The 14,339-nt window shown below is 47.1% G+C and overlaps 1 protein-coding gene across 1 annotated transcript in view; it reads left to right on the top strand.

Moving 5' to 3' along the window:
• Positions 1–14,339, top strand: part of LOC147108234 (dedicator of cytokinesis protein 7-like) — a gene marked incomplete at its 5' end in the record, with an annotated part of 242,453 nt that overhangs the window by 208,580 nt on the left and 19,534 nt on the right. The window contains 6 exons of the mRNA XM_086005998.1: positions 684–876; positions 2,603–2,746; positions 8,724–8,855; positions 9,897–10,031; positions 12,165–12,254; positions 13,718–13,954. Coding sequence (XP_085862124.1) covers positions 684–876; positions 2,603–2,746; positions 8,724–8,855; positions 9,897–10,031; positions 12,165–12,254; positions 13,718–13,954 — 931 coding nt within the window. The remainder of the gene's footprint in view (positions 1–683; positions 877–2,602; positions 2,747–8,723; positions 8,856–9,896; positions 10,032–12,164; positions 12,255–13,717; positions 13,955–14,339) is intronic.

Here is a 14,339-nt window from a genome sequence, read left to right as displayed (position 1 = left end):
TCAAGCAGCACAGGGAGACTTAAAAGGGAAGAAAATAGGCAGCATCGGCATATGGATTGTATCATACTGGAGGTGCTATAAAATACAGGTATTGGTCGCATCTCGTTTCATCTGGCAACCAGCAACATCTGGAAATCTCAGCACTTCATCAGTCATGTTGCAGACACATCCTGATCCCTAGATTCTGACTCATTTTTCTATATGGACGGCATTGTGTTAATTGCTGTTGATAGGAACTTGCAGTTCAGACAGAGTGATGCAAGGAACGGTGCTTTGACTGATGACCTGTTCTGTCCTGTTCAAGTCCTGGCCAAATAGCGAACCTTTTGGAATCAGCCAGATGGACCACAATGGTTTTTTCTGGCCCTGTCTAATGTGAGGGATGATTCCAGTTAGTTCCAGGGTCACAGCAACAACAGGAAAAACCACAGGAAACTTGTCACCATTCAGAGAATCAAGAAACTGTTCAACTAAAACTCCTCTCGACATTTATTGTGAAAGGATGCATTTTATGCCTAATTTCATCCAATTAACAAGACTGGACAATGTTTACAAATGAGCGATATCCACAGTGTGAATGGGTCAGCGACAGATTGCACCAAATTGTAAACAGGGAGCAGGCCACTGCCCTGTTCAATGGCGCGGTTATTTGTCTGCAGTGAGTGCTTTGTGCTTTCCTCTAGAATTGCGAAGGGTTTGCAGAATTACGTGGACCTTCGCCTGATGTGGCTGCAGAACATCGCAATGAAGCACATTGAAGGGGAGCGGTTTGCCGAGGCAGCGCACTGCTTGGTGCACGGCGCCGCCCTGGTGGCGGAATACTTGAACCGCGTCGAAGGATCCGTTCATCTGCCCATGGGCAGCGTGAGTTTCCAGGTCAGATTCTGGCAACAGCAACTTGCATTTATATAACGCCTTTAACTCAGCTCAGCTGTGGCTCAGTTGGTCGCACACTCGCCTCTGAGTCAGAAGGTTGTGGGTTCAAGTCCCACTCCAGGGACTTGAGCACATAAAGCTAGGCTGACACTCCAGTGCAGTACTGAGGGAGTGCTGCACTGTCGGAGGTGCCGTCTTTTGGATGAGACGTTAAACCGAGGCCCCGTCTGCTCTCTCAGGTGGACGTAAAAGATCGCATGGCACTATTTCGAAGAAGAGCATGGGAGTTATCCCCAGTGTCCTGGCCAATAGTTATCCCTCAAACAACATAACAAAAACAGATTATCTGATCATTATCACATTGCTCCACTTCAAAAGTACTTCATTGGCTGTAAAGCGCTTTGGGATGTCCGGTGGACGTGAAAGGCGCTATATAAATGCAAGTCTTTCTTTTTTAATGTAGTAAAACATCCCAAGGTGCTTCACAGGAGCTTTGTCAGACAAAAGTCACATAAGGAAATATTAGGACAGGTGACCAAAAGCTTGGTCAAAGAGGTAGGTTTTAAGTAGCATTGTAAAGGAAGAAAGAGAGAGGCGGAGGGTTTAGGGAGGGAATTCCAAAAGGTCAGAAACAGCCGGGAATGGCACTACTCGGGCCTCAAAAGTGAGCCCAGAGTTTGGCACCCCATATGGTTACCCTTTGGGGTTCACATTCTCAGCCTTGCCATGGATGAGGTACAGAGTATCTGAGGATGAGAGCCCGAGGCTAGGTTGCCTGCCACACACTGGTGTCTGTCGGTCTGGAACCAGGTTCAGTTGGTGAGCTCATTTCACACAGTCCAATCTGGTGTCACATTTTACTTTCATTCGGGCCTCACGAAAAGGGCTGAACTCCTTCCTCATCTCACGACTCGATGAATAAGAGATAAATGGTGGAGAGACTGCACCAATTCCTGTGCCGACTTCTTATTATAAAGAAGTGAGCTGCCCGCCACTGAGATTTGTCAGTAACACCAAACTGTTTGGTAACCTGACTGAATATTCTGAGTTTGATAGGTGCTGCCCTCAGTTTGGCCAACTATGCCTTGATTTGCCTGCCTCGGCCCGGGTTCAGCCAGTGGTGCCCCAGTTTGACTGGCCCTTTCCTACTTCACTTGTCCTAGTGTTCATCCCTTGAGCACCCCGGTTTTATTAATGTTTTTATTAATATGCCATTTAAAAAGAATAATTTGTGAATATTTTTGTATTATTAATTTGTGAATTTATTATTTTTAAATTAATTTGTAAATGTATTAATTTTTTTAATTAATTTGTGAATTATTATATTAAGATGTTGAGACCAGAAACTTCTCCAGCGCCAAAGGACTGGCTGCTTGTTAGACCCTGATTGGCTATTGGCTATTGATGGTTCCTGATTGATTGTTGGCTATTGCTGATCCCTGATTGACTGCTGGCTAGCGGTGGTCCCTGATTGGCTGTTGGCTATTGATGGTCCCTGATTGGCTGCTGGCTATTCATGGTCCCTGATTGCCTGCTGGCTATTCATGGTCCCTGATTGGCTGCTGGCTATTGATGGTCCCTGATTGGCTGCTGGCTATTGATGGTCCCTGATTGGCTGCTGGCTATTGATGGTCCCTGATTGGCTGCTGGCTATTGATGGTCCCTGATTGGCTGCTGGCTATTGATGGTCCCTGATCTTCTATCTTCTATTTTCTTTCTTCACCAGAAAATTTCCATCAATGTCTTGGAGGAATCCTTGGTGTTTGACGAGGTCTTTTCCATGGAGAGGGAGGGCATTTGCACAGGAGACTTCTTCAGTGAAGAGGGCCTCCTGGAGTTACTGGACAATGCGGCCGAGCTCTTCAACAAAGTATGTGTTCAGCCTTTGTCAAACTATGTGACAATGGGGCTGAGGCAGGGATAATCTGACTAGATCAGATTCAAGGTTAAGTTTTGTGATTCTCTGCTCCCACGCAGAGCCTTGCTCGAAATCACAGGATGGAGAATCAGCTCGGAGGCCAGCTCACCTGGTTGACAGCACTCCCGATTTTCCTGGGATTTTTTGCCGGGAATCTCACCTTGCAAAATTTGCCCTTGAATCTCCACCTTATGTTTATGTTCCCTATGGAGTAAGAACAGGGAAATTGGATTAGGGCAGATGGCTCCAATGGTTTGGCCAGCAAGGGCACGGTGAGCCGAATGTGTGACATTTCTAAGACTTGGAGTGTAGCTGGTCTCTGAAAATCCCAGGCGGTAGATCACCATTTGAGGGAGCAGCAGTGTAAGCTTCTCCAATGGAACTGAATTCTGAATCCAGGATTTATCTTCTGAACATGAAATCCTGATCAGTGACTGCAATGATAGAGGCTGGATCAATCCCATCACCGGAATCAGCTCTGAGAGGCTCCGTCCCACCACTTCAGCACCCAGTGGGGGTGAGATTGACATGGGGAAGGGATGCAAAACAGGCGGTATCCCATCACGTGCCACCCGATATTCAGCTCCATTGACTTCAGTATCACTGAATATCGGCTGTGTCATAGAACGGGCGGCAAAAGCGATTCCACCTGTTTATCGTCCCACCCATGCTCAATTTCATCCCCAATTTCACTTGGCATCTAACCTGTACTCTGCCTGACATGGGAGTGCTTGATGGGACAGTGTAGAGGGAGATGAGAGGTAGGTTTTAAGGAGCGTCTTAAAGGAGGAAAGAGCGGCGGGGAGGTTTAGGGAGGGAATTCCAAAGCTTAGGGCCTGGAGCAGCAGCTGAAGGCACGGCCGCCAATGGTGGAGCGATTAAATCGGGGATGCTCTAGAGGCCAGAATTGGAGGAGCGCAGATATCTCGGAGGGTTGTAGGGCTGGAGAAGGTTACAGAGATAAGGAGGGGAAGAGACCATGGAGGGATTTTAAAATCGAGACGTTGCTTAACGGGGAGCCAGTGTAGGTCAGTGAGCACGGGGGTGATGAGTGAACGGGACTTGGTGCGAATTAGGACACGGGCAGCAGCAGAGTTTTGGATGACCTCAAGTTTATGGAGGGTAGAACGTGGGAGGCCGGCCAGGAGTGCAGCTCTTTGTGTGGAGGGACATTTATTCCATATCTGTACGCATTTATTTCATGGTATACCTGACCTGGGATGGTGTCACAAAGTTTGACAAATTTGCTCGAATTCTTTGAGGATGTAACATACAGGGTGGATAAAGGGGAACCAGTGGATGTAGTGTATTTGGACTTCCAAAAGGCATTTGACAAGGTTCCACACAAAAGATTACTGATCAAGATAAGAAATCACGGGATTGGGGGTAATATACTGGCATGGGTGGAAGATTGGCTATCTAACAGAGAACAAAGAGTTGGGATAAATGGTTCATTCTCGGGCTGGCAATCAGTAACTAGTGGTGTTCCGCAGGGGTCAGTGCTGGGACCCCAACTCTTTACAATCTATATTAACGATTTGGAGGAAGGGACCGAGTGCAACATATCCAAGTTTGCCGACGATACAAAGATGGGAGGGAAAGCAGTGAGTGAGGAGGACATAAAAAACCTGCAAAAGGACATAGACAGGCTAAGTGAGTGGGCAGAGATTTGGCAGATGGAATATAATGTTGGAAAGTGTGAGGTTATGCACTTTGGCAGAAAAAATCAAACAGCAAGTTATTATCTAAATGGAGAGAAACTGCAAAGTGCTACAGTACAAAGGGATCTGGGGGTCCTGGTGCATGAAACACAAAAAGTTAGTATGCAGGTGCAGCAGGTGATCAGGAAGGCCAATGGAATCTTGGCTTTTATTGCAAGGGGGATGGAGTATAAAAACAGGGAAGTCTTGCTGCAGTTATACAGGGTATTGGTGAGGCCACACCTGGAATACTGCGTGCAGTTTTGGTTTCCATATTTAAGAAAAGATATACTTGCTCTCGAGGCGGTTCAGAGAAGGTTCACTCGGTTGATTCCGGAGATGAGGGGGTTGACGTATGAGGAAAGGTTGAGTAGAACATAAGAACATAAGATAAGAACATAAGAAATAGGAGCAGGAGTAGGCCAATCGGCCCCTCGAGCCTGCTCCGCCATTCAATAAGATCATGGCTGATCTGATCCTAACCGCCAATCCACTATCACAGAACCATCTCCTGAATCTAACAGAATTAGACACACGAAATAGGAGCAGGATCAGGCTACATGGCCCCTGGGCCCGCTCCGCTACCCACAGGGCCATGACCGATCCGAACCTAGACTCATGTCCAAATTCCTGCCCGTTCCCCATAACCCTTTATTCCCTTTACTTCTAGGAAACTGTCTATTTCTGTTTTAAATTTATGTAATGATGTAGCTTCTACAGCTTTTTGGGGCAGCATATTCCATGGACCTACCACCCTCTGAGTGAAGTAGTTCCTCCTCATCTCAGTTTTGAAAGAGCAGCCCCTTATTCTAAGACTATGCCCCCTAGTTCTAGTTTCACCCATCATCGGGAACATCCTCCCCGCATCCACCCGATCCAACCCCTTCACAATCTTATATGTTTCAATAAGATCGCCTCTCATTCTTCTGAACTCCAATGAGTAGAGTCCCAATCTACTCAACCTCTCCTCATATGTCCATCCCCTCATCCCCGGGATTAACCGAGTGAACCTTCTTTGTACTGACTCGAGAGCAAGTATGTCCTTTCTTAAGTATGGACACCAAAGCTGTATGCAGTATTCCAGGTGCGGTCTCACCAATACCTTGTACAACTGAAGCAATACCTCCCTATTTTTATATTCTATCCCCCTAGCAATGAAAGCCAACATTCCATTGGCCTTCTTAATCACTTGCTGCACCTGCATACTAACCTTTTGAGTTTCGTGCACCAGGACCCCCAGATCCCTTTGTACTTCAGTACTTTCCAGTTTCTTGCCATTAAGATAATAACTTGCTCTACGATTTTTCCTGCCAAAGTGCATAACCTCACACTTTCAAGTATTGTATTCCATCTGCCAAATCTCTGCCCACTTACTTAGCCTGTCTATGTCCCCTTGCAGGTTTTTTATGTCCTCTTCACTCACTACTTTCCCTCCCATCTTAGTATCATCTGCAAACTTTGATATGTTACACTCGGTCCCCTCCTCCAAATCGTTAATATAGATTGTAAAGAGTTGGGGACCCAGCACTGACCCCTGTGGAACACCACTAGTTACTGATTGCCAGTCCGAGAATGAACCATTTATCCCAACTCTCTGCTTTCTGTTAGATAGCCAATCCTCTATCCATGCCAGAATATTACCCCCAATCCCGTGATTTTTTATCTTAAGCAATAATCTTTTGTGTGGCACCTTGTCAAATGCCTTTTGGAAGTCTAAATACACTACGTCCACTGGTTCCCCTTTATCCACCCTATATGTTACTTCCTCAAAGAACTCCAGCAAATTTGTCAAACATGACTTCCCCTTCATAAAACCTTGCTGACTTTGTCCTATTAAATTATGATTATCCAAATGTCCTGTTACTGTCTCCTTAATAATGGACTCTAATATTTTACCTACCACAGATGTTAGGCTAACCGGTCTATAGTTTCCAGCCTTCAGTCTACTGCCCTTTTTAAATAAGGGTGTTACATTAGCAGTTTTCCAGTCTGCCGGGACCTTTGCTGATTCCAGGGAGTTTTGGAAAATTATTACCAATGCATCCACAATCCCTACCGCCACTTCCCTCAAGACCCTAGGATGTAAGCCATCAGGTCCAGGTGATTTATCCGCCTTGAGTCCCATTATTTTACCGAGTACCACTTCCTTAGTGATTTTGATCGTGTTTAGCTCCTCCCCCCTATAGCCCCCTGTTTGTCCAGTGTTGGGATATTCTTAGTGTCTTCTACTGTAAAGACTGATACAAAATATTCATTCAGTGTTTTTGCCATCTCCATATTTCCCACCATTAATTTCCCGGTCTCATCCTCTAAGGGACCAACATTTACTTTAGCCACCCTTTTTCTTTTTATATAACTATAAAAACTCTTACTATCTGTTTTTATATTTTTTGCTAATTTACTTTCATAATCTATCTTCCCTTTCTTAATCAATCTTTTTGTTACTTTTTGCTATCTTTTAAAGTTTTCCCAATCCTCTATCCTCCCACTAGATTTGGCTACCTTATATGCCCTTGTTTTTAGTCGAATACTATCCTTAATTTCTTTACTTAGCCACGGATGGCTGTCTTCTTTTACACCCTTTTCTTCTCAGTGGAATATATTTTTTTGGAAGTTGTAAAATAACTCCTTAAATGTACACCACTGATCATGTATTGTCTTACCCTTTAATCTATTTTCCCAATCGACTCTACTCAATTCCGCTCTCATACCTTCATAGTCTCCTTTATTCAAGCTTAGCACGCTTGTTTGAGATCCAACCTTCTCACCCTCTAATTGAATATGGAATTCAACCATGTTATGGTCACTCATTCCAAGGGGATCCTTTACTAGGACATTTTTAATTAATCCTGTCTCGTTACACAGGACCAGATCTAAGGTTGCTTGCCCCCTGGTCGGTTCAGTTACATACTGCTCAAGAAACCCATCCCTAATACACTCAATGAACTCATCCTCAAGGCAGCCCTGCCCAATTTGATTTGTCCAATTAATATGATAGTTAAAAACCCCCATAATTATAGATGTTCCCTTATTACAAGCCTCAACTATTTCCTGATTGATACTCCATCCAACAGAGTTGCAACTGTTCAGAGGCCTATAGACTACGCCCACTAGTGTTTTTTTCCCCTTATTATTCCTTACCTCCACCCAAACTGTTTCATTATCCTGATCTTTTGACCCAATATCATTTCTCTGTATTACAGTGATTCCTTCCTTTATTAACATTGCCACCCCACCTCCCCTTCCTTCCTGCCTGTCCTTCCTGATCGTTAAATAACCTGGTATGTTTAATTCCCAGGCATTGTCACCCTGCAGCCATGTTTCTGTAATGGCCACAAGATCATACCCATATGTAGTTATTTGTGCCATTAACTCATCTATTTTGTTACGAATGCTACGTGCATTCAGATAGAGAACTTTCAAATATGTTTTGTGACACTTAGTTCCTGCTTTTGCCCTTTTTATTACTTTACCTTTTACTCCATACCTTCTGCCCCTTCCTGACACGCTCTGGTTTTTAATTTCCCCACTGCTACCTAAGTCTATGACCTTCTCTGTTGTCATTTTTATTATTTGCTCTCTAGGAACCTCCCCCCCACTAGTTAGTTTAAAGCCCTCTCTACAGCCCTAGTTATATGAGTAGGTTGGGACTCTACTCATTGGAGTTCAGAAGAATGAGAGGCGATCTTATCGAAACATATAAGATTGTGAGGGGGCTTGATCGGGTGGATGCGGTGAGGATGTTTCCACTGATGGGTGAGACTAGAACTAGGGGGCATAATCTTAGAATAAGGGGCTGCGCTTTCAAAACTGAGATGAGGAGAAACTTCTTCACTCAGAGGGTAATGAATCTATGGAATTTGCTACCCCAGAGAGCTACGGAAGCTGCAACATTAAATAAATTTTAAATGGAGATAGACAGTTTCCTAGCAGATAAGGGAATTAGGGGTTACGGGGAGAGGGCAGGGAAGTGGACGTGAGTCTAGATTTGGATCAGCCATGAGCCTATTGAATGGCGGAGCAGGCCCGAGGGGCCGTATGGCCTACTCCTGCTCCTATTTCTTATGTTATGTTCTTATGAATGTTCCATTTTTCACATTGTGACCTGTGAAACATTATATTCATATTTTCAATGTGCAGTGTGCCCTGATCATGAACTATTGTGCATTAGATTCATATTTTCATTGTGCAGTGTCTATAAAAAAAACTTTCACTTGCTCTTTTTTAAGGCAGAATTTTATGAAGTAGTTTATGAAATTTACAAGGTCATAATTCCAATTGTTGAATTTCATCGGAACATTAAGAAACTATCTGTTATCCACGGAAACCTGAAGGAAACGTTTGATCTGATCCTGAGTAAGGTAAAGGCTCCTCTTCGGCCAATGAGTGAGTAACACTTGTGTTCAATGTGAGAGTTCAGGTCTATGCTGGGTGACCAGAGGCACTGGTGCTATTGTTGTCTGTCAGTCATTCAGTTTGTGAGGCAAGCAAACCTTTCCCTCCCACTAACACTGACTCTGATTGATTGGGTGCTCGCTGACCATTGATTGGCCGCTCTTCTATATAATCTTTGGTGAATAGGTTGCATGATTTGGAAAAATCGGCAAGCTACTTGGTTGGTGTGAGGTGAGGTTCCTTGTAACAAGCACGGCCAATGTACAGTGCTTATCATTGAATGAGTTAGCTGTTCTGGTCGGATCACTCCACTTGGTCTCAGTGCCTGCGGGTGCGAAGGGGCAAATCAGCCAGGCCTTCTGCTTCCGATCACAATTCAGGGAATGCACATGCTTGTATATAGTGTTAGGACAGAATTGTACTCAGCTGTGATGCCTCCCGTGGTTGATTGCCTTGCCAATATTCACTCAGGCATGAACAATGTTTTTTGGCGGAGGTGCTGGAAGATGGTCATTTTTGATTAACAGATTTGCCACTGTGGCCGTACTCAAGCACCATGAGACAAGTGGTTAAAGGAACCCCATAACAGGGCTGCTTCCACTGTTATCTGTACAGGAGCATTGAGCTGTGTGAGGGAGCAGAGCTGGGGTGGGGGGGCAGGGAGAACAGAGCCAGTGAGAGGGCGGGGAGAGCAGAGCCAGTGGTTGTGGGGTGGTGGGGGTGGGGGGAGAGCAGATCTGGGCAGGCAGGGAGAGCAGAGCCAGTGAGGGGGTGGAGGTAATAGCTGGGCAGGTGGGGGGAGTGAAGCTGGACAGCGATTAGAGTGGAACCAGATGTTGGTGGCACTCTCTCTTGATGTAACTGCTGTCAGCTCCATTAAGCTCTCCGTACTGAAACTTGTGGCGGGCAGACCCCTCAATAAACAGCTAATGATGCAACTGCCTTTTGCAATGACAAATTCCAGCATTTCTGTGAAAACGTCCCCTCTTTTTAATCATTTTTTTCAGGATAATAAGAGAATGTTTGGAACATTTTTCCGTGTCGGATTCTATGGGCCGCAGTTCGGAGAGCTGGATGAGCAGGAATATGTGTACAAGGAGCCGAGGATCACTAAACTGGTGGACATCTCCTTCAGATTAGAGGTAATGGATTTTTCAGTTACCGAACGTAATGTGGCATCTTAACAATGTGATAAAAAGCCCTCAAGAAGTGGGGGGCACAGCCGAGCTGACCATAGCTGTTCCTGCTCTCTGGAGTCACACAGTAAGGGGTCGATTTTCCTGGAGCCGTCAGGCGGGGTTTCAGGTGTGTGGGGGGGGAAAATCCCGAATTTGGGGGTCCTGACACCATCCCGCCCAAAACCCCGCTCCACGCAAGTTTCAGAGGCGGCGGGTACCCGCCCCGCACTGGGACCCGCCGACCCCAGGCGGGAAGGGATTAGTGCCAATTAACTGCCTGTTAACAGGTAGTTAACAGGCAGTTTTTAGCCTAATCCCTATTTTGAGGGGTGTCGTGTGGGATTCCCAACGGCTCCAAACCACGCCAGGTTAGAGCAGGCGGGCCGTCGGGTTGAAGGAGTTGGAGGGGTCGCGATGTCGGTGTTCAGGTGAGTGATGGGTGCATGAGTGCAAAGGTAAGTGTGTTTGGTGTGTCTAAAGTGTGTAAAGAACTTTTACTTACCTGTACTTACCTTAACAGCCTTTCTTCCTGTAGCCATCGGGAGCCCATCACTCAGCCGGCACTGAAAGCTGAATGGCTGCGATCTGTGAAAAGTGACAGCCTTCAGCTTTGAGTGCTGCTGAGAGTTCTAACTGAGTCTGTGCAGAAGGACTCATGTTAGAACTCAGACTGTCAGTGTTTGGCAGCTTCAAACAGCTGTGAAACACTGATATTTCATCTGTCAAGACCTCTTGACAGATGAAATTGCAGTCTGTGACGTCACCTGTTGCCGGGTAGCCCTCAATTGGCCTGCTGAGCCCGCTGGGCGGGCTTAACAAGGTCAATCAAGAGAAAATCACGTTGATTGGCCGGACGTCGATGTAGGCGGGTCTAAAACCCGACAGTTGTAGTCCCGCCTTCTTCCCGACAGCTTCGGGAAAATCGACCCCTACAGGGTCTATTTGTAATTTTTAAATAATACAAACTTCTAGCTTCTGTCTGGGCTCAGCGTGTAAACACCCTACCCGGTGTGGTACTGAGTCACACAGCCCAGGGAGATTCCTGGGATCCATCCCGTGTCCGCGCTGAGTTAACGGAGTTCAGCCAGGGCAGGCTGTAGGGATGCTATAATTGGATTGGACGCCCCTGGGACAGGGAAGTCACCCAGGGTCCCTGCTCCTGATCGCTGGCCCTGTGGCCCCTGCTGGAAAGTGTGTGTAGGTGAACATCAGGGGAGGGCATGATCAGGCTTGGCTGTGATGCCTCCATAATCGAATATCCTGCCAATAATGACTATTTGGTCTCACCCCATGAAGAATTGGGTGAGATGCAGGGGGACGCCCGGCACTCGTGGAACCTCTTTCCCAGCATGATTTAGCAGCTTCAGGAGAGGAGAGAAAACACGGGGGAGGAGAGCAGGGCATAGCTGTGAAGCTGAATCCAAAGCACATCTATGGTTTGCCAAAACAGCGGTGATATCAAGGAGCAGTGGGCTGCCAGGACGCTTTCAACTGAGTGCTGGTGGGAACACAGCCACGTATAGTCTGTTTTAACTGTCCCTTGACTTAATGTGGCTGAATAAGCAGCAACCCTGTACAGTTACACAGTGAACAACCTTTGCCATGTGGGATAAACAGGGACTCGATACGGTGAATGGAGAGGAGCCCTTACCCTGCTGAATATGGAGGTGAGATAGTTATTACTGTAATAAATGAGGACTGCGTTCACTGCAGCAGAGAAGGTTAATGAGAGGTCTAACAGGAGTTCAAAATTACATCAGGGTTTGAGAGGGTAAATAGTGAAAGATTATTTCTATGGGTCAGTGATGTGGTAGCACAGGGGGCATTAACTCAGGTTTAGTACTAGAAGCATAAAGAGCTCTTAGAATATGGAATATAATACCAGACATGGCCAATAAAGCCAAATCAGTCATTGTGTTTAAGAGGGACGTGGTTAAACATTTGAAGACAAAGAATATTAAAGGAGATGGGAATAGACCGAGGATATGCGATTACAGCTGCCAATTCTAATGCGGCGTGAGCACCCAGCATGGTTATGATGGGCTGAATGGCCTCCTTTGCAGCTAAAATTTCAATGAATGTGTTTGTTTGTTGTAGGAATTTTACAAAGAGATGTTTGGAAAAGATCAAGTGGAGGTTATCAAAGATTCGTTACCAGTTAAGAAGGGAAGCCTGGATCCCAGCAAGGTGTGTTATCAGCTGCCACTGGTGTCATCGTCATCAAATTCAAACATAATGAGACCAAGAACATTAAAAAAAACAGGAAACGGAGCCGCCAGGTCTGTGTACAGGCCGGGGACAGAGACACTGTACCAGTGTGGGATGGTCTGTGTACAGGCCAGGGACAGAGGCACTGGGCCAGTGTGGGGATGGTCAGTGTACAGGCCGGGGACAGAGACACTGGGCCAGTGTGGGGATGGTCAGTGTACAGGCCGGGGATAGAGACACTGGGCCAGTGTGGGGATGGTCAGTGTACAGGCCGGGGACAGAGACACTGGGCCAGTGTGGGGATGGTCAGTGTACAGGCCGGGGACAGAGACACTGTACCAGTGTGGGGATGGTCTGTGTACAGGCCAGGGACAGAGACACTGGGGCAGTGTGGGATGGCTTGTGTACAGACCGGGGACAGAGACACTGGGCCAGTGTGGGGATGGTCTGTGTACAGACCAGGGACATAGGCACTGGGCCAGTGTGGGGATGGTCAGTGTACAGGCCGGGGACAGAGACACTGGGGCAGTGTGGGGATGGTCAGTGTACAGACTGGGGGGCAGGGGCACTGGGCCAGTGTGGGGATGGTCAGTGTACAGACTGGGGGACAGAGACACTGGGCCAGTGTGGGGATGGTCTGTGTTCAGACTGGGGGGCAGGGGCACTGGGCCAGTGTGGGGATGGTCTGTGTACAGGCCGGGGGCAGGGGCACTGGGCCAGTGTGGGGATGGTCTGTGTACAGGCCGGGGGCGGGGGCAGGGGCACTGGGCCAGTGTGGGGATGGTCTGTGTACAGGCCGGGGGCAAGGGCACTGGGCCAGTGTGGGGAATGGTCTGGAAACAGGCGAGACATGCGCACTGCGCCTGTCTGTGTACAGGCAGAGCAGCAGCTCTAGGAGGTGTGGGGTTCTTAAGAACATAAGAATTAGGAGCAGGAATAGGCCATTCGGCCCCTCGAGCCTGCTCCACCATTCAATAAGATCACAGCTGATCTTCGACCTCCACTCCACTTTCCCACCCGATCCCCATATCCCTTGATTCCCCTAGAGTCCAAGTTGTGTACAGATGACACAAGGGCATTACGATGTGAGGTGCGGTGTGTACAGAGCAGAGGGACTGTGAAGCATCTCAGGATCCAGTGAGAGTCTCGAGTATGGAAAATATTTAACCTCCGTTGCCCTGACTCTAATGGCTCGGGCAATGAGGAGCTGAGCCACACAGTCCAGGAATGTCCCAGGTTCACCCATTCTTGGGCTGCGATGATCTCAGCCAGGGTGGCAATGGGGGGCCACAATTGTCCTCCGTGCCCTTAGGGTAGAAAGGGTTAAAATCAGCCAGGGTTCCGGCTACTGATCACCATCCCATGACTCAGCTGGAAAGTGCAGAATAAAGGGAGTTCTAAGAGAAAATGATTAAACTAATGAAACACTGTTTCCTTTGCAGGCCTACTTACAGATAACTTACGTTGAGCCTTACTTTGAAGACTACGAACTAAAAAACCGAGTCTGCAACTATGAGAGGAATTCTAACTTGCGGCGGTTCATCTACAGCACGCCATTCACACTGAACGGTCGGGCACACGGCGAGCTCAGCCAGCAGTATAAACGTAAAACCATCCTGACCACCTTGCACGCTTTCCCTTACATCAAGACCAGGATCAATATCATAGAGAAGCAGGAGGTGAGGTGATGCAGTCTCTGGGCTTCCCACACAAAAGTGTCAGCTTGGCTCAGTTGTTAGCGCTCTCTGTACTTGAGTCAGAAAGGGTGTGAGTTTGAGCCCTACTCATTGGAGCATAGGAACAGGAGTAGGCCATTCAGCCCCTCGAGCCTGTTCCGCCACTCAATTAAATCATTGCTGATCTGCACCTCGACTCCATTTACCCACCTTTGCTCCATATCCCTTGATACCCTTACCTAGCAAAAATCGATCGATCTCAGACTTGAAAGTTACAATTGGCCCAGCAACCACAGTCTTTTGGGGGAGAGAGTTCCAGATTTTTACTACCCTTTGTGTGAAGAAGTGCTTCCTGATTTCACTCCTGAATGTCCTGGCTCTAATTTTA

The sequence above is a fragment of the Somniosus microcephalus genome, chromosome 13 (assembly GCF_052327205.1).
Source record: "Somniosus microcephalus isolate GS21.2 chromosome 13, FLI_Smic_1.0, whole genome shotgun sequence".
In the NCBI taxonomy this organism is placed as follows: Eukaryota; Metazoa; Chordata; class Chondrichthyes; order Squaliformes; family Somniosidae; genus Somniosus; species Somniosus microcephalus.
This window is presented reverse-complemented; position numbering and strand designations above follow the sequence as displayed.